The sequence below is a fragment of the Carassius gibelio genome, chromosome B12 (genome assembly GCF_023724105.1).
Source record: "Carassius gibelio isolate Cgi1373 ecotype wild population from Czech Republic chromosome B12, carGib1.2-hapl.c, whole genome shotgun sequence".
NCBI lineage: Eukaryota > Metazoa > Chordata > Actinopteri > Cypriniformes > Cyprinidae > Carassius > Carassius gibelio.
The window spans coordinates 15,545,759-15,565,909 of NC_068407.1; the positions used below are offsets into that span (position 1 = coordinate 15,545,759).

The following is a 20,151-nucleotide window of genomic DNA, read 5'->3' on the forward strand; positions in this document are numbered from 1 at the left end:
GAATATATTTTGAAGAATGTTGGTTACCAAACAGTGTCTGGTAGCCATGTCGTAATTACTGTAATTCTGAGATGACAACACGTGGTGCTGTTCACGTCCTCGGACTGAGGATTATCTGTTTCTATAAGGACAGTCAACAAAATGAACCCGAGTGAATGTTACTGGCAGCTGTATAACACAACACAACAGTTGCTATGCAAATGCATTATTTTTACACTTTATAATAATTTTTTTGTAATTACATGTACAGCCTAGCTATATGACTCTGCGCTGCATGTATTTCGTTTATATTATGTATGTCTTTATTTTAGGAAGACATCCAGATTACCAAAAGTCAATTACACAAATTTTAAAATATAAATATTAAGAAATACCTACTTAATTACATTTTACTGCTGGAAGTGTAGCCATTTTTCTCTGGTTCCGTGTCATGTGGTGCAAGCTCTCATAAAACTCCCAGTTCACAAGTTGTAACTTAGAGTTCTATGAGGACATGAACACTTTTTACAAGTTGGAAGCATGTAATTACGATAATTATGATATGGCGTGAACACTTCTTTGATACACTTCTTGAACATTCTTCAATATATTTTCTTTTGCATTCAACAGAAGAAAGAATTTCATACTGGTTTGGAACAAGAGTAATAGGAGTAAGAATTTTTGCAATTCTTACTCCTATTGTGAGAATACATCACAATTATGACGTGTGCAAATCTAAGAATTTAACTTGTGCGATATAAACACAGAAATGCAATGTCAACTCACAATTTTGAGAAGAAAAGTCCAAATTGTGAAATCTAAACTCAAGTTTGAAAAAAAAGTCAAAATTGTGAGATAAAATGTTACAATAGACCTATATATATAATAATAATTGCAAAACATAAACTCAGATTTGATAAGGGGAAAAAAATCTAAATTCTCAGAATTCTGAGAAGAAGAAAAAAAAATCTGAGATGAAAGTTGCAAAAGTAGATTTAAACAAATTCATGGTGGAAACATGCTTCCATAGAAAACATAATTTATGTATTTAGTTATTTTTTCTGAAATATTAATTTGCAGATTCAAACTCTAGAGTTTATCAAATTTTTCAGCCTTGTATAATATCATGCACATATTATTCAAACTGTTAAAATGTATTAAATATAATCTATTAATTTTGTGATTAATTAGAGACAATTTATATTGCATTTAGAGCAGTTTTTCCAGTCTGTTTGCATATATATTCATTTTTAGTTTTTATTTCATTATGTGCAGTGCTGCACTTAACTATAACCTCTAATAACCTTTACTCAAATCTCAAACTTGCACCTAAACAATAAAACACTGGGAGAGAGAGAGCATCCAGGGGGATTTCCCATAATACAGCACTATTTCCGTCTCTTCAGTCACATAGAGAATTGAAAGGCATGCACTGGATATACCACACTGTGGAAGTAAAATGTCCAAAGCTTTAAAATACATAAGTTAAAATGTAAAAAATACAATAGAAACTGTAATGTAGTCATTTATCCCTGTGATGGCAAAGCTGAACTTTCAATTCAGGATTTTTTTTTTTTTTTTTTGTATCATTACAAATATCTTTACTGTCATGTTTTATACGTTTAATGTTTCATTGCTGAATAAAAGTATTATTTTTTTTTATTTTATTTTTTTGTAAAAAAAAAAAAAAAAAAAAGACACATCCCTAACTTTCCACAGAAATACAAAGCAGCACAATAATAATAAAATGTTTGTTAAGGAACACCAATTATAATTATCATTATAATTTCAAGTCAGCATATTATAATAATTTCTGAATATCATCTAGTCTAAGTTACTTGACTGCAGTAACACTTTTTGAAATTGGATCAAATATGACCTACACATAATCAGGCTGAACAGACATTCAATTTATAACTACAAATCCCATCGTCCTTTTCTTTATATCCGGGAAAGAAGGGGCCTTTTCCTCCTTCAGTCGTAATTTTGTGAATCCCACTATGGTGACGATTTGGATCATGAATATTAATTATATCCCCAGACAGACGGCTATTGATTGGCTGAATGCAGACATATGAAGGTGGGCGTTAGTCTGCTGCCGAACAGTCGAATCACACTGACAAGAGGGTTTGGCTCATGTTTATTAATACAGAAACGTGACTGGGCACGCTAGAAAGGTTGCCTAGCGACGTCAACAAGAACTACCTAATATTCATGAGCTAACCCCTGGTCATAGTGGGTTTCGCAGTTCCGCTCTCCGCCCGTCAGTTGTGGGATAGGCAGACCGTCGGAAGTTTGTGGGAGATGGGCTGAAAGTCCAGCACAGACAGACCGAACACTGCTGCACAGGAGTTTCACAGCTGCTTATAAGTGTGTAAGTTATCTACACGTATACTAACGAGACATAAGCGTGGAATATTAAACTCTGAATGCGTGTTATTGGTTGTGTTCAAATCAGTAACGTTAGTTACACATTTACTAGGGCAGCTCACTAGCTCCCTTTATGCAAAACCTGTCGCTTCTTTTTTCAGACAGCAGGTTACCGATCGAAACACATTTAGTCATTTAAGTTAGTCTTGACATGAAAAATATATATTTTTGGAACTCGCTCTGAGAAATGATAGATTGGTTTTGTCTGAAGATATGGCATTGATGCATTATGTCTGTACACAGCTGTAAAACCTAGTGCGCTGCTTAACTAGACAGCATTGTTGGACATCCCAAGCATGAATGGAACGCACAAACGCTCCTGTGATGCTCGTAAATGCTGTAGAAGTACCTGTAATGTGGTGATACCATGGTACAACAATGCAGTGGTAGTATCAGGTGGTATGGTACTGAGATGAAAAAAAAGTAGTGCCATTGTGCCTATTTAGTTTGTTTGTTTTTGTTTTTGTTTGCTGGTGAATTGAAGGGACAGCTGTCATTCACTGTTTTGATCTAGAGATCAAAAGTGCCGCCCACTTTTTCAGTGGCCTTGGGTGTTTTTGAGGTACAGAGTCTTTCCCTTAGAGATTTTTTAAATCTTTGTTAAAACATTACATGCAATGAACCATAGAAACCAGCTACACAGCGAATCACAACGTTACAAACTTTAATTTGAAGTGGGGAAAAGGGAAATCTGACAAAAGACAATGGTGCAATACTGTGCACTTAATGGCTTTAATCATAACAGACATTTATATGTATATTTGTGACCCTGGACAAAATCATTCATAAGGGTCTTATTAATTAATTGATTTTACTGAGATTTATATAATATAAATAAATAAGCTTTCCATTGATGTATGGTTTGTTAATATAGCACAATATTTGGCTGAGATACAAAAAAAAAAAAAAACATTTTTTTTTTGAGAAAATCTCATTTAAAGTTGTCCAAATAAATTCCTTAGCAATGCATATAGCTAATGAAAAATTAAGTTTTGATACATTATCTGTAGGAAATTTACAAAATGTCTATGGAACATCTTACTTATATCTTTACTTAATGTATAATAAAGTATGTAACTTTTAGTTTGAATGTGATTTATAAATCTTTTTCCAGTCTTGATTTAGAGATGTTGATGATATTGAAACAGTGTATTAACAATATATCAATTTATTTCAAAGTTTCAAATTTCAGACACAGCCCTTGTTTCAGTTTTTTTTTTTTTTATATATATAATTGAGTATATCCTTTTGATTAAAACCACATAATTCATAGGTCTGTTGAGTACTATATATATATATATATTAGGGGTGTAACGATACGCGTATTCGTATTGAACCGTTCGGTACGACGCTTTCGGTTCGGTACGTGGTACGCATTATGTATACCGAACGGTTCGTTGGAGTAATTAATTATATTTGGAAAAAAAAAAAAAAAGAGAGAGAGATAGAAATATAATGATATGCGTTCAACAAGGTAGCCCAATAACCCAAACAACGTAACAGGCAACGCCCCTGACACTCCCGAAGAAGAAAAAAACACCATCTTATATGTTTATGTTAGGCTACTCAGCAGGCGCTCGCTCACTCAGTACGCGCTGAAGGCTCGTTGCAAAATAGCCAATGCGTTTAACAGACTAGAAATGAGAAGATCCTCCAATAACCAACAGGTCTGGTGTTTGGGTGCACTTTGGATTCCCTTTAAGCTATAATGGTGATGGCAAGAGAGTGGTGGATAAAAAAACAACGGTATGTCGCATCTGCAACATGACAGGGTACACCAGCGGGATTACAAAAAAAAAAAAAAAAAAAAACCAGCGGGAATATCTGGGATATATGCGTCAGTACTATCTGGGAAAAGACGAAAAAAAGGAGAAACATGCACGCAGCAAACTATCCCTGCAGCATTTAGACACTATAGCTTACAGGGAATCCAACCCAAACACCAGACCTGTTGGTTTTTTTAGGATCTTATATTTCTGGTCTGTTAAATGCATTAGACATTTTGCAACGAGCCTTCAGCGCGTGCTGAGTGAGCGAGCGCCTTAGGGGCCGTTCACATATCGCTCCTAAAAACGCGTGGAAAACGCTAAGCACGTCTTTCTCCTCCGTTCCAAAGCGCTCGGGCAGAAGCGCTCATGAGGCGTCTGTCTTTGCTAAGCAACAATGACGTGCTCTCTCCATGAGACGCGGAAATTTCAGCGAAGGATAAATGGATTTGCAGCTCTAAAAATCGCTTGCAGTAGCTCTGCTACTAAATTTATTTCAAAATTGCAATCCATATACAACTATGATCAGCTGTTCCTTCATCTTGGCTGAGCTCTCAACGTTGTTACGGGAAAGGATGAAGCTGATTGGTTGGTTCTTGTCACATGACCCGCGGTGCGCTTGCGGCATTCTGAAAAGTTGAGATGTTTTTACATTTTGCTGTATCTAAAACGTATCGAACCGAACCGAACCGAACCGTGACATCAGTGTATCGTATCGAACCGAACCGTGAATTTTGTGAACCGTTACACCCCTAATATATATATATATATATATATATATATATATATATATATACACACACACACACACACACACACACACACACACACAGTGCAAAAGTCTTAGGCCACTAGTATTTTCACCAACAAAAAAAAACTGTTTTAAGTAAATTATTTTTATCTTTTGCTGTAGTGTGTCAGTAGGAAATATCAGTTTACATTTCTAAACTTTATTTTTGCCATTAAATGTCATAATCCAGTGAGATTTTTGTTTGCACAAGGAGTCTGACAGCAGCCAGTGCTCCACACAGAGATCAGATCTCACCATCATCAGTCTGACTGGAATAATATTACGAAACAGAACAGACTGAGACAGACTCAATCCAGAAGAACTGTGGTAATACCTTCAAAATGCTTCAAGAAACCTGCAACACTACAGCACTGTGCAAAGTTTTAGGCACTTGTGTAAAAAGTGTGTAAAGTGAGGATGCCGTCAAAATAATGCCATAAATAGATTTTATTAATTAACTTCAAATTAAATCGACATTTAGTGTGACCACACTATGCATTAAAAAAAGCTTTTGTCATAGGTGCACTTGCACGTTGTTTTTCAGGTAGCTATGAAGGCAGGTTTCTTGAAGTGTCTTGGAGACATTGCCGCAGTTCTTCTGGATTGAGTCGGTCTCAGTTTGTTCTGTTTCTTCTTGTTATTCCAGACAGACTGATGATGACCAGATCAGATCTCTGTGTGGAGCAATGGCTGCTGTCAGGCTCCTTGTGCAAAAAAAATAAATAAAATCTCACTGGATTATTACAATTAATGGGAAAAATATATGTTTGAAAATGTAAACTGATATTTATTACTGACACACTACAGCAAAAGATAAAAATAAATTACTTAAAACCATTTTTTTGTTGGAAATACTAGTAGCCCAAGACTTTGCACAGCACTGTATATATCTGGAACCCAACTGTTGCACTATATTGTTGTTTTCTCTTCAATTGCATATTGCCATCCCTGTTCCTTCAGTAATCAGTAGTACCATAATAATACCCTGCTGTATCAAGAATGGCTTAAAAATTTACCATGATAGCACCATGGTATTTCTATAATTTCTTTGGTATTGTCGTTACTCGTTTGACACAAATCTGTCATTGCTGCAGTGTAAAGTAGTTTGGGCTCATATATTGCAGACCTTAATCGCATACATTGCTTTTTTTTTTTGATTACTGCATGGGGTTATTTGTATTATCATTATTGTACGGAAAAGAGCTGTCAAAATATAAAATTATTATTAATAATAATAACAATTGAAACTAAAAATTATAGTAACTGCCATAATTTCATATTTAGGTGAACTATTATTTGAATGGCTGCACTGTTTTCTGTATTTTCATAGCAGTTTCCTGTTTCCACACAAACACTCATGGGTTCAGAGTTAGGAACTGTGTAAGTTGATGAATGCATTTATTAATAGCTCAGACCCACTCATGTACATCTCACTGCACCTATTGTTTTCTTACATAATCTGTTTCAATTAGAACTGCTGATTACTTTCATGATAATATTAATATAACATTCATATGAAAATGTATTTATTTAGTTATTACAGCAGTGTAAACTGTAGGATTTTAACATGAGAAGTGGATGGAATATTTTCCAACTTTCCAACACACCAAACGATGCAGAATCAATGGGTTGTTGTGTGTTGCTATGCTCAAGGTGTTTACTCAAGGAAGATATGTCAAGCCTGTCAAGCAAGTATGTCAAGGGTATCAGATGTATATATCAAAGTTCCTCCAAAACTGCAGTGCTGAGGTGAAAACATTCAGCTGTTGTGCTGGGGTCTATCCAAACAGATTTTTACATAAAGCAACACAGAGTTTGTACACAAATACCATATTACAGTTCTGGTTCAAAAGCTATGTTATTCAAAAGTTTTGGGTCCAAAAGTTTTATTTCCTTTTTTAGAAATAAATAATTTATTATTATTATTATTCAGCAAGGATAATATAATGTTCATTTTCTGTTTACACATTGCTTGTGCTTTGGCGTAGAGATGAATCGGTATGATTATAAATGTTATATCTCGATACTGACCAAAATGATCAGGGTTATCAATATTATCATGGTTTTGTTCGGAAATGTTCAGAAAGTACCCATACACACACTGAAATCGTTTCACCAAGTTTTAAATTGAAACTAAAAAGCAACAAATAAAATTAGCAGCATTATGCACTTGTTGTTTGCATAAACATTCAAATAATTTAAAATAGCTTAAATATTAAACAAACATAAAATATTGACTGGGTGAATTATAGCATGTCATCTACTGACATGTACTACATATGCAAATGAATTACAAATTAAATTAAATTTATGCATTTAGCAGACGCTTTTATCCAAAGCGACTTACAGTGCATTCAGGCTATCAATTTTTACCTATCATGTGTTCCCGGGGAATCAAACCCCCAACCTTGCGTTTGACAACGCAATGCTCTACCACTTTAGCTACAGGAGTGTGTGTGTGTGTGTGTGTGTGTGTGTGTTTACAACATTAACTGAACTGAGTGGAATTCAATGATGAACTGCCTTTAACTGTCATTTTGCATTATTGACACACTGTTTTCCTAATTAATGTTGTTCAGGTGCTTTTACAAAATCCATTTTGTTTGAACCTCTATATAAGTAAAGGAGACTTGACTTGACAACAAAAATCTGATCCAATTTTCACATTGGTCTGAAAAATATGGCAGACAGGCTGAATGAAAATGTAAATCCACTGTTTGGCAGCATGTTGCACTTATGGAACAGTGAAATGGAGCTCCTCCCCAGTAACCTCTTCAAACAAACCAGCTCTGTGCTTATAAACACACACATTTTATGCATTACATGGAGGGAATATGAAGAGCAAATGTCATCAAAACTTTTCAGGGACAGGTTGTTGTCCATTATGCACTTTGCTTAATACTGAGGTTACCGCAAGTTTTTAAAATGAGTTTAAACAAATATGTTTTTAATGATTTTTAAAATATGAAATGGTAATGCTAACCGCTGGGACTTGATTTCATAGTTCCACTAATGGTTTTATTACAGGGTGTAGGTGCGATGTTATTTTCAAATACAACAGCATGTACAACAAACAACATAATAAAATATTGCCAGATTTAAGATTTGACACGCATTTAGTGCCAGTCACTGGACATTTCACTTTAAAATGGTCACAAAACCTGCAAGAATTAACATAATATAATTTTGCTGAAATGCTGCCATTTGATGGAAATTATTCTCTTACAGCCAGTGGCTTTATACCAGTTATGCTCAGCATAAGAATGCTTCACTGCTGTTTCCTCTAGATCCAGTCAATCCGGTTTGCATTTCATTCTGGTAATTTACGAGTTTTACCTGACAAGGAAGAAGATATAGAAAGAAAGGAAGAAGATGTATAGAAAGATCTATCTCTTGCTAGATAATATAACAAAGAAATTTCACTGTACACCTGATGCAAATCTATTGACAATGAATGAGAAAGGAAATGCCACCTCCCTTGACTTAAACCTGAATCTGTCTCTCTCACTCAAACGTGAAGATAAACAGAAGCACAGATGAGGTCTGTAGGTCACGTGTTCTGACCAACAGCACAAACTGATTATGGGTCATTCATCAGTTTATAGGTTCAAAAAACATGAATATCATGGAAAAGTTCTTTTTTTATTTTTTGTAATTTAATGAAAAAAAGAAACTTTCTTATATTCTAGATTCATTGCACACATAATAACTAAAATATAAAGAAATAATAAATTATTTCAAATATTATGACTGAAAAATTCAGTATCTCAAAAATTTATAATATTCCATTTTAAGCTTGATTAATTTTGATTATAAATACTGGGTACCTCCTGTACTACTTTAGAACATGCAACCACAATTATGGGGAAGTCTACTGACTTGACAGTTGTCCAGAAGACCATCATCGACACCCTTGACAATGCCACAGAAGTTCATCGCTGAAAGGGCTGGCTGTTCACAGAGTGCTGTATCAAAATATATTCATAGAAAGTTGACTGGAAGGAAAAAGTGTGGTTTGAAAAGGATGCAAAAGCAACAGGGATGACCGCAGCCTTGGGAAGATTGTCAGGATGACCCGATTCAAGAACTTAGGAGAGTTTCACAAGGAGTTTCATCTGCTGACAAGCTTTTTGGAGACTCCGATTTCATTTTGCAACAGGACGTAGTACCTGCCCACAGTGCCAAAACCAGTTCTAACTTGTTTGCTGACCATTATAGTACTGTGCTTGATTGGCCAGCCAACTCGCTTGATCTGAACCCCATAGATTATCTAATGTCAAGGGGAAGATAAGTAACAGAGACCAAACAATACAGAGAAGCTGAGGCAGCTATCAAAGCGACCTGGGGCTCAAAAATGCCTCAGCAGTGCCACAGGCTGATCACCTCCATGCCACGCCACATTGAAGCAGTAATTTGTGCAAAAGGAGCCCCAACCAAGTATTGAGTGAATAAATAAACCTACTTTTCTAGATCTTGAACAGTTCTGTATTGTAGTTTTTTTTTTTTTTTAATCTTTGAGAAAATATTACAATTGTTTGAGATACTGAATTTCTAATTCCCCTAAGCTGTAAGTCGTAACCATAAGAATATATATAATTTTTTTCTTCTTCTACAGTCAAGGCTTATATTGCATGGTCATCAGAGGTCTGGATGAGTGTGTGTGTCTAAATTTGTCTGTCTCCATGAATCAGAGTGAGACAGACAGAGATCTTCCTGTGGATTAAATCTTTATTCATCATCATGAAATGACCAAAAATGAGTGGAACTTTCCAACTTTATTTACTACATTATATTGCATAGCAAATCCCATTGAGTTATTGTTTACATTGTCAAAAATTGTAATGTGTATCATTGCACAGCTCTGTATAATTAAGTTGGATGTGTATTTATTTCCAACTGTACATACTGTGTACTTATGTGAAGGAGTGTATCAGTGTATTAACTATCAAGCAGTTAAGATTTGCTTTACATGAGAATGTGTATAAAATTGGATGTAATACAGTTTATATCCAACTTTAATATATTACTAGGCAATAATATAGTTTACATTTTGTGACTATACATAAATAATCATGAAGCTGAGATTTGCTATAGAGTATATATTGCTTTAAGTGAGTATGGTGTATGTTTGTGTTATATCCAACTTTAAAATATATTGCTGGACATTTTGCAATGATATAGAAATCAAGCAGTTGATTTTTGGATATTATTATTATTATTTGGATATTATTGAAAAATGTAAACTATAACTATATATATATATATATATATATATATATATATATATATATATATATATATATATATATATATTAGAGGTGGGCATAGATTAATTGTTTTAATCTAGATTCATCTCACTGTGATCTTGAAATTAATCTAGATTAATCTAGATTAAAATGGCTCATTCGAATTCTACCGACGGCATTCAGAATATGTGTGTTACCCAAATAAAATTGACAAACAGTAAGTCTTTGAGAAGGGGTTTATCAAGCTAGATGGTGCATTAGAAATGTACATCTCCTGTTTCCAAAATGCATCACAAACTGCTTGAAAATCTGTAAACTAATTCCACATTGCACAAGCGGGGACCCGGTGAAGGTTGTACCTGTTTGAAATTGTCTAATTTGTATGTTCGTTTATTTTTATTTGTTTGTGCTATTTACACAATGTTTAAGGTTTGTTTCAAGTTTGTAGGTGTCAAGGTACAGAAACTAAATAATTAAATGTAAAAATGCACTGGATAGTCTTCAATGTAAAAATGAAATATACAATCAAACCTACATTTATTCAGACACCTTCAACATTTCTCACATTATTACAGTTTTGCTATATATAAAAAATATATATATCTGGTGTCTGAATAATATTTGGTTTGACTGTTAAAACTACAAAGTAGTCAAGAGCAGTGAGTGATTTTCATTTTCATTTTCTTGGATTAACATTACAGCAGCCAGTAGCTAAATTAGGCGCGGTCTCTTTAAGAGACGATGAACGCATCCAATATAATACACATATAATATAATTTTCCTCAACTGTTTACTGATTATTTTTTCTAGCATAATTTCCAAGGTGGACATTTTGACATATTTCATATGTATTTGTCGGCACTAGAGCAAAAATAAGTAAATTCGATGTTCAAGTGTTTTGATCAAAACAGTTGAAAACGCTTATTTTTAGCGTCTCGAGACGCCTTTCTCTGCTTGAGCCCTGAACACCAGAACACCGCGAGTACTGAATTGGGCTCTTTCACATCTTGTTGTTTCAAACTGCGATTTGTATTTGTTCGCTCTGGTGCAGCAGGGACTTTGAGGAGAACTTCGCAGAAGAGAGCTCGGTTCAGTCTCGCTGTCAATTAGGCTGGCCTCAACCAGTCAGTTATATAAAATATCAAGGTGAAAGTCATCATAGCTCGCTTAGTATAGACCCAGCTCCCAACCCAACTTTGAGAATAGATTAACAGCGATATTTTTTTTATCGCCCGATAAGAGTCTCGCGTTAACGCAGCACGTTAACAGCGATAACGGCCCACCACTAATATATATATATATAAAAAGTAAAAAGTGTTATGCAAAGAAAATTGACTTGAGTTTCCATGCAAAATGCTAAAGTATTCTGGATGACTGCTAGACTTCTAGGGTTCCACCTTTATTGTAAATCAATGCAAATGCAAGCCCACATTTTAGCACGATTGTCTGTAGACACATACACACAAAATATCTGATCTTTGTTTCATGAACATATTTTCTTTATACTGATATCACTACTCTAGTTCAAACAGTGTCAAAAAAGTTTTTTTCATGGGAAAATACTTGAAGCGGCTATGTACATGTTATACATATGTATACATGCTTAGTGTATATAAGGGACCATATGAGCGCCACAATATTTTTGGTTTTAACACCTGTCTCACATGTTCTAAAGAAAGTACCTTTCTGTAATTATAGATATAGCAGCTGTATAAAGATCACCTGTATGTCACGTTTAGTGATACAGGAAACACAGAGAGATCCAAATGCAGGTGTGAGATTTTATTACAGGGCAAATCCAAAAGGGTAAACAGTCCAGGCAGGGTCAAAACCAGAATATCCAATAAACATAACAACAAAAAACAGAAAAGAAAAACATGGGGAACAGGTACCAGAATGAAAACACAACACAGGGAGACCAGGAGAGAGGAGGACCGGAGGAGGTTCAGGGGGAGGGACGGAGGGCCAGACTAACAGAGGGGAACAGGGACAGGAGTGAACACACAAAACAAAAAACAAACAATAACATAAAGCCCCCCCAGGGCGGAGCAGAAGACCACCATGTCCGTGTGGTCAGAGTGGAAGCCCCCCAGGGCAGAGCAGAAGACCACCACGTCCTCGTGGTCGATGCCAGAGTCCCCCAGGGTGGAGCGGAAGACCACCACATCCTAGTGGATGACGTCGGAGTCCCCCAGGGCGAAGCAGAAGACCACCACAACCGTGTGGTCCGGGCGGAAGCCTCCCAGGGCGGAGCAGAAGACCACCTCTGCCGTGTGGTCAAGGCGGAAGCCCTCCAGGGCAGATCAGACCTCCATGCGGCCGGACCAGCGGAACGACGAAGCTCTGGTAATCCTCTGGTGTTCTTACTGGACTACAGAAGATCGATGCTGGCCTGACTCCTTTCGCGAAGATCATTAGTGACTGGCACTTGTTCATGAAGATCACCAGTGACTTGACTCAGTCCTTGACAATCACCGGAGACTTGACTCAGTCCTTGACCATCACCAGAGACTTGACTCAGTCCTTGACCATCACCGGAGACTTGACTCAGTCCTTGACCATTCGTGGTGACTTGACTCTGAAAGGTCAACGGTGACCTGCCTTGTATCTGGAAAGTCCATGGTACCTAGCTCTGACTATGGAGGGTCATCCGTGACTAGCCCTGACTCTGAAGGGTCCACCTGGTCAACTGGAACCTGACTCGACTCTGGAGGGTCAACTGGAACCTGACTCGACTCTGGACTGCCTGTGGAGACGTGAGGCGTCTTGGCTTCGGGCACAGCCTCTGGAACGGCCTCGGGCACCGCCTCGGTCACGGCATCGGGAGCAGCCTCGTACACCGCCTCGGCCTCCGGAACAGCATCGGGAGCGGCATCGAGAACGGCCTCGGGCACCGCATCGGGCACCGCCTCGGCCTCCGGAAGGGCATCGGGCACCGCCTCGGCCTCCTGAAGGGCATCGGGCACCGCCTCGGCCTCCGGAACGGCATGGAACCTGACTCGACTCTGGAGGGTCAACTGGAACCTGACCTGACTCTGGACTGCCTGTGGAGACGTGAGGTGCCTCGGCCTCCGGAACGGCATCAGCACCGCCTCGGCCTCGGGCACCGCCTCGGGGATGGCAGCGCCCTGCTCGGGCACCGCCTCGGGGATGGCAGCGGCCTGCTCGAGCACCGCCTCAGCATCGGTCACCGCCTCGGGCACCGCCTCAGCATCGGTCACCGCCTCGGGCAGCGCCTCAGCATCAGTCACCGCCTCGGCCTCCGGAACAGCATCGGTCACCGCCTCGGCCTCCGGAACAGCATCGGTCACCACCTCGGCCTCGGGGACGGCGGCGGCCCGCTCCGGAATGTCCTCCGGGCTTTGGGGGACGGTAGATGCATACATATGATTCCCAATGCACTCAGATTTTCCAGAATAATGAGTGCCCTGTTGGTTGCAGTTTTTACTTCCTTTATTATATTTATTTAAATATTTATTTATTTGTGAAAAATACTTGTGAATAATTGTGTTATTTGTGAAAGATACTAAAATATAAGAATGCTTATTTTACATATTTATTTTTTAATCCATTGTCCAATTAGTTCAAATTTCTTAAATATTAATTAAAATAAATGAATAATTATATCGGCTATCGACCCCCTGTTTTCCATCGGCATCGGCTGTCAAAAAAACAATATCATTCGACCACTAACAAGGACACAGCGCATGATTCCTGACTTTACTGCTACACTGCAGCAATCCAACAAGTTTACAGAGACGGGTCATTTGTCTCTCCACACTAAATGCTAAATAATTTGTGATTACGGTTTAATTATACAGGGCTAAAACCAACTGCTCAGCTAGTTGTTCAGAGAGAATGCTGACTAGTCTTACATGGAAATATGTAGTGTGCACAGCTCATACCTCACAGATACAGTAGAAATTGAGAGAGAATTCCTTTGGCTAGAAGGGGGAGGAGACTGACCCACCCAGGCTCATGAAAAATATTTGCCTATGGCAACATTTTTGACAAATTGAGTTGCTCCTTGCAGGTTTCACGGATATTTCAAAGTAAAATGACAAAGAGTGGCACTAAATGCATACATATGATTCCCAATGCACTCAGATTTTCCAGAATAATGAGTGCCCTGTTGGTTGCAGTTTTTACTTCCTTTATTATATTTATTTAAATATTTATTTATTTGTGAAAAATACTTGTGAATAATTGTGTTATTTGTGAAAGATACTAAAATATAAGAATGCTTATTTTACATATTTATTTTTTAATCCATTGTCCAATTAGTTCAAATTTCTTAAATATTAATTAAAATAAATGAATAATTATATCGGCTATCGACCCCCTGTTTTCCATCGGCATCGGCTGTCAAAAAAACAATATCATTCGACCACTAACAAGGACACAGCGCATGATTCCTGACTTTACTGCTACACTGCAGCAATCCAACAAGTTTACAGAGACGGGTCATTTGTCTCTCCACACTAAATGCTAAATAATTTGTGATTACGGTTTAATTATACAGGGCTAAAACCAACTGCTCAGCTAGTTGTTCAGAGAGAATGCTGACTAGTCTTACATGGAAATATGTAGTGTGCACAGCTCATACCTCACAGATACAGTAGAAATTGAGAGAGAATTCCTTTGGCTAGAAGGGGGAGGAGACTGACCCACCCAGGCTCATGAAAAATATTTGCCTATGGCAACATTTTTGACAAATTGAGTTGCTCCTTGCAGGTTTCACGGATATTTCAAAGTAAAATGACAAAGAGTGGCACTAAAAGGTCTTTTTGCGATTGTAAATAGCATACCCCTACAGTTCTGTACCAGGGGCCTGTTGTTCGTACGTCGCTAACTCAGTTAGCTGGATTTGAATGTTGACGATTTGGCATGATCTTGGATCATTTGGTTCTTCGAAGCTCATCCCGGAGCTGCTGTCATAGCAACAGGTCCGTTAGCTTAAACCTGCTCGGGAGCAGCTTATTTCATGTAAACAGGATTAGATCGCTTCTTTTCCACCAGAACTGATACTCAAAATATGTCTGCTACCACCGCTACTTTATTACAAGAGTATCATACTGATCCAGGGACAATAATTTTAAATAATAATCATTATTTATTTTTTTTATAATATAAAAATGCTGTGTAGTCCATAACAGCCTACTATAGACACAGCCAGTTTTACTCACTGAAATATTTATTTGTCATAAAATTATTACTTCATAATTGTATTAGAGTCTTACACGCATGCTATACAGATAATAGAGTCGTGCATTATTTTGAGTGATGACTGCTATTATAAGAGTGGCTTGATGGAGCACAGGAGATGCAGATAACATGATATTGACCCTTAAGAAACTTTCATTCATGCTGTCACGTAACAAATCTGTCCAAATATAAAACGAAATGAATGGATAATTTCTACATTGGAATAAAAATGTAAAGACTGCACAACTATTATAAATTGTGAATCTAAATAATTGGGAATCATGAAAAAAATTCTAATCAAATAACATGTATCTATTATCGGTTTCATGTATTTATTATAACATTTATGTAGTTTTGTTTGCTTGGCTGTTTCCTTATAAAAGTCCAGAAATTTGTCAAGTTTTTCGTCGGGTGTCATTTTAAATTATATGACGTCATTACATTGCCGTCTTGCCACCAGCCAATCGCTGCACTGCTGATCATGGTTTCGAGAATCGATACATATGCCCTTTTAAGCCAACACATGAACGCGCTATTATCTCAGATAACTCAACCCAGGGATACTAATCATACACAACAGGTGTGTTCGAAGAACCCAATTAGCCGGATCATGATTAGCACGATGATATCATCTTGGATATGTCATTTGATCTCGGATGTAATAAGCGACGTACGAAGAACGTCAGCTAGGTCAGGTCAGCTACCGAGCAATCTTACTAGGGAAAAGCTTACAAAGAGAAAAAAGTGGAAAGTGACGTGACATTCAGCCAAGTATGGCCAAGTATTTGTGCTCTGCATTTAACCCATCCGAAGTGCACACACACAGAGCAGTGAACACACACACACACTGTGAACACACACCCGGAGCAGTGGGCAGCCATTTATGCTGCGGCGCCTGGGGAGCAGTTGGGGGTTCGATGCCTTGCTCAAGGGCACCTAAGTCGTGGTATTGAAGGTGGAGAGAGAACTGTACATGCACTCCCCCCACCCACAATTCCTGCAGGCCCGAGACTCAAACTCACAACCCTTCGATTGGGAGTCTGACTCTCTAACCATTAGGCCACGACCTCCGTCTAAAAGCTGTATACTCTATATAAGGATGTATATATGAAGCCAAAATGTATTAGTTTACAAAATCAGATGTTTTAAGGTTATAACGTAGTGTTGAGTCTTCATTGATGAGTCGTTAATTGATAATCTGCCCCTGTAAAAATGTGTGTGAAAAGCAACATAAGTTGTTTTACTGCTACTAGTGTTCACTTAAGTTGGAATTGTATGTATAAATCTGTTTTTAGAGTTTTGCAAGAATGTAAGTATAGGCACATTTTTCCAGTGAGCTTGGGTCAAGATTGAACTTGCTTCATCTGCAACATTTCTGAAAAGCCAATATTCAGAACAGCCTACAGCAAATACGTAAGAAAGTGTACACGATGCAGAAGTTATCATAATACAGTAAATAAGGGCAAGCTACTGTCTTTTGAGGCCCAGATTATTAAAATGTAATTTCATCCTGCAGCAAACGTGTTCAGAGTTATTTAGACTGAAATATCATTACTAGTATCAATATGAAAAAAATACCCATAAAGTTAGTATTAAATGACAATTAAATTTTTTAATGCATCTTATCGATCTCATTGTTTTTATTTATTAATTTATTTGCAGCCTCATACATTTTCTAATCAAAATGTAAACTCTTCCTGTGAAAATGACATACTTCTTGTTGGTGATGTATTGCAGGACTTCTCCAGTCATTTAGTCTCTTTCTTATATCTGACTGCAGTCTCACATTTATCTCTGCATCCATTCTTATTAAAAACTTACTGATTGAACCAAGTCCCTGTCCCACGTATTTTTTTTCTCTCCCAATAATCCCTTTTACTCTGATGTATATCACAATATGGAAAAAAATATATGTTGCTACTTACATTAACATGGCAGAAATCAATGAAAACATCCTTAATATGTAATTTTGCTACATCTTTTTTTGGCTGTTACTCATAGAGCACATCCAAAAAATGATTAAAGTCCTAAATATCAACAACATAAAAAAAAGAAAAGACAATCACATCATATGTGTGAGGCTTGTGCGTGCAAACTCTCTCTACAGCAATAGCAAATTGAATTAACTCTGGAGGTGTGTTGAAGTCATCAAACCTTGCAGCAAAGTTTCATCATATCGCTTCTAATTTGTTGTTGTCTAGTTTTTTTTTTTTTAAGTCTTGCAGTGTTGGAAAGTGATGCATTTTACAGTGGTTCCAAAAGATAGAAAAAAAAGAGTTTAAATCTTCAGTTTAAATCCATCGAGTGTTGCAACAATATCACAGACCATTTTATCTCATCACTGCAATACCAGATTAAGGCTGTTCAAGTGATGGAAGCTGTCACTCAGAAAATGCTATAGCATTTTTAATTTCGCATTCAAGACAGAAATGTGACAGCTCTCCAGTGATGGTAGCCACAGAAAAAGTCCACAAAAATGTTTTCCGTTACTCTTGCCATTTATCATTGTGATGTAGGAGTAAATCACTGTGCTTGGCTGCCACATCTCATAGGAGCCTTTGAAACGTTGTGCTTTCATGAAACTGAGTTATTAATGTTGATTGATGTGCTATCCAAAATTAAGACATAAAGACAGCTTTCTTATCGGTGGTTTCATTCACAAGCATTGACTCCACCTTCTTTTTTTATGCCAGTATTTCACTTCTTGTCATTGTGTCAAACATCTGTATTAATATATATATATATAGAGAGAGAGAGAGAGAGAGTTATTATGTTGTTTCTGTCTTTATTACAAGCTCCTCTATAGTGTTAGCATGTAATCTTTCACACTCTTTGAGTCGGTGATAGCTTCTTCTTTTTTCTTAAGGACACATGCTACAGAGAGTGAGGCTAAAAGAGCTTTCTCTTGCTCGAAACATGATCTGACCATGATAGCTTGTTAGGCTTTGCACTTTATGTCAGTGAGTGTCAGAAACTGGAAGAAATTGTCTGTTGAAGTTTGAGTGCTTAGACTTGAAGTGCCTTCTTAGATTGTACTCCTGTATCACAGTACAATGCTTGTTACATGGCAAACTAGAAACACAATTTGGAAAACTATCTCTGACAGCTAGCTTCTTTTGACTCGGATTAAACAACCGATTCATATAATTCAAAATTTTTTGTTCACATTTTTTGCTAATAATAATGCTAATGTTTTGGTGGAATGCACTTTAAATGGATAGACAGAAATCTTACAAGGTTTGATAAAAAATACCTTCATTTCTGTTTCGAAGAATGATGAAAGTCTTATGGATTTGGGCTGACATGAGGATGCATAATTGATGGCAGAATTAATATTGTTTGGGTGAAATATTCCTAAAATTAAGTATTTCTGTAGGTAAAAATTTCTCTGTCACACAGTTGAGTTGATTTACAATTTCCTTATCTTTAGAGGATTGACGCTGGCCACTAGTTGACTGCTCCCGCATTTAAAATATCTTGAATTTTCCTTTCTTTTGGTGGATTTTGTCCCCCAAGCTTTGGTTAAATTCTACCCTAATGGCCCCATAACTTCTGCATGAATCACACTTACTATGACATTTAGAGGGGCTGTGGGTAAATGGGAAATTACAATGTTTAAGTTGTGCATTGGTTCTCAGCTGTGGAAATGTCTCAAATCAAGTCATTTGTATTCGTGCAGCTTCGTCTGACGGGGTTTTCATCAGCACAGAGGTCTGGAACTAAATAGGTGTCACTTCCATAGAACATGACCGAGGGTGACATCATAGGAAATTACCAGCGTTTTGCTAGACGATTATACACAAAAATACCAAATCTTCCACCTCTTTCTCTGTTCTTCTCATCTCCCTTATAATCAGCATTATTTTCTTTGTGTTGCAGGGTAATGCTTAGTTTCAGAAATGCCATACGTAGATCGTCAGAATCGGATCTGTGGCTTTCTAGACATAGAGGAAATGGAGAGCAGCGGCAAGTTTTTACGACGCTACTTCATTCTGGACACCCTGGAAGGCAGCCTGGTGTGGTACATGGATAACCCTCAGGTATCTACCCCTCCTTATGTCTTTCAGTCTGTCAGTGCATCGTTAAATGCATTGGCTCTTAATTTTACATCTGAAGGCCTCCCTTTGTTTTACCATTTCTTTGGAAGTCAATACATGTGAAAATTATCAAATGGCATGGCAGCATAGTGTTCCCCAGGGGCTAGTCATTGACCTTTTTAAGTTTCATATAGTAAATAGGTTATGGATAAGTTTTGAAATCAAACCAAAATTCTCTTTTTGCTTTTTGATATGTATTGAAATAGTATGATTGCTGTAACAGTAAGTTTTTGTGCATTATTCTGCCATGTGGACAGAAACATAACTGGTGTTAAAACACCATGACTGAAGTTACTGCATGAAACTTACTGTAACTAATGTAGTCCAGTTCCAAAATGGATGATTCTTGATTTGTTAGTGAATCAAAACACTGAATAGTATTATTAAATTAATTATTAGTTGTTACTGACTTAGTTAGATTACTTACTGAACTACAAGTTGTTACTTTCATCTCGAAATACATGAGAAAAGTAGACTACGTAAAGACAGAAAATGAAATTAATATCATGACAATGACTTTTTCCCCAAATATTTCTTACTCAAAAGTACTAAAACATTCATTAATTGGACCATCAAGGAACTAGAAGCATTAAGAAAAATCTGGTAATAGAACTAGAGTAAAGTTCTTATTATTTTTA

At 37.1% G+C, this 20,151-nt stretch overlaps 2 protein-coding genes across 6 annotated transcripts in view; both read left to right on the forward strand.

Annotated features, from left to right (window-relative positions):
• Positions 1–20,151, forward strand: part of LOC127968890 (serine protease HTRA1B) — a 433,724-nt gene that overhangs the window by 339,747 nt on the left and 73,826 nt on the right. The gene's annotated exons all lie outside the window — the stretch shown is intronic.
• LOC127968891 (pleckstrin homology domain-containing family A member 1-like) overlaps positions 2,204–20,151 on the forward strand; it is a 42,968-nt gene continuing 25,020 nt past the window's right edge. For all 5 annotated transcript variants that reach the window (XM_052570290.1, XM_052570291.1, XM_052570289.1 and 2 more), the window contains exons 1-2: positions 2,204–2,353; positions 19,296–19,456. In XM_052570290.1, coding sequence (XP_052426250.1) covers positions 19,316–19,456 — 141 coding nt within the window. In that variant the 5' untranslated portion in view covers positions 2,204–2,353; positions 19,296–19,315. The remainder of the gene's footprint in view (positions 2,354–19,295; positions 19,457–20,151) is intronic.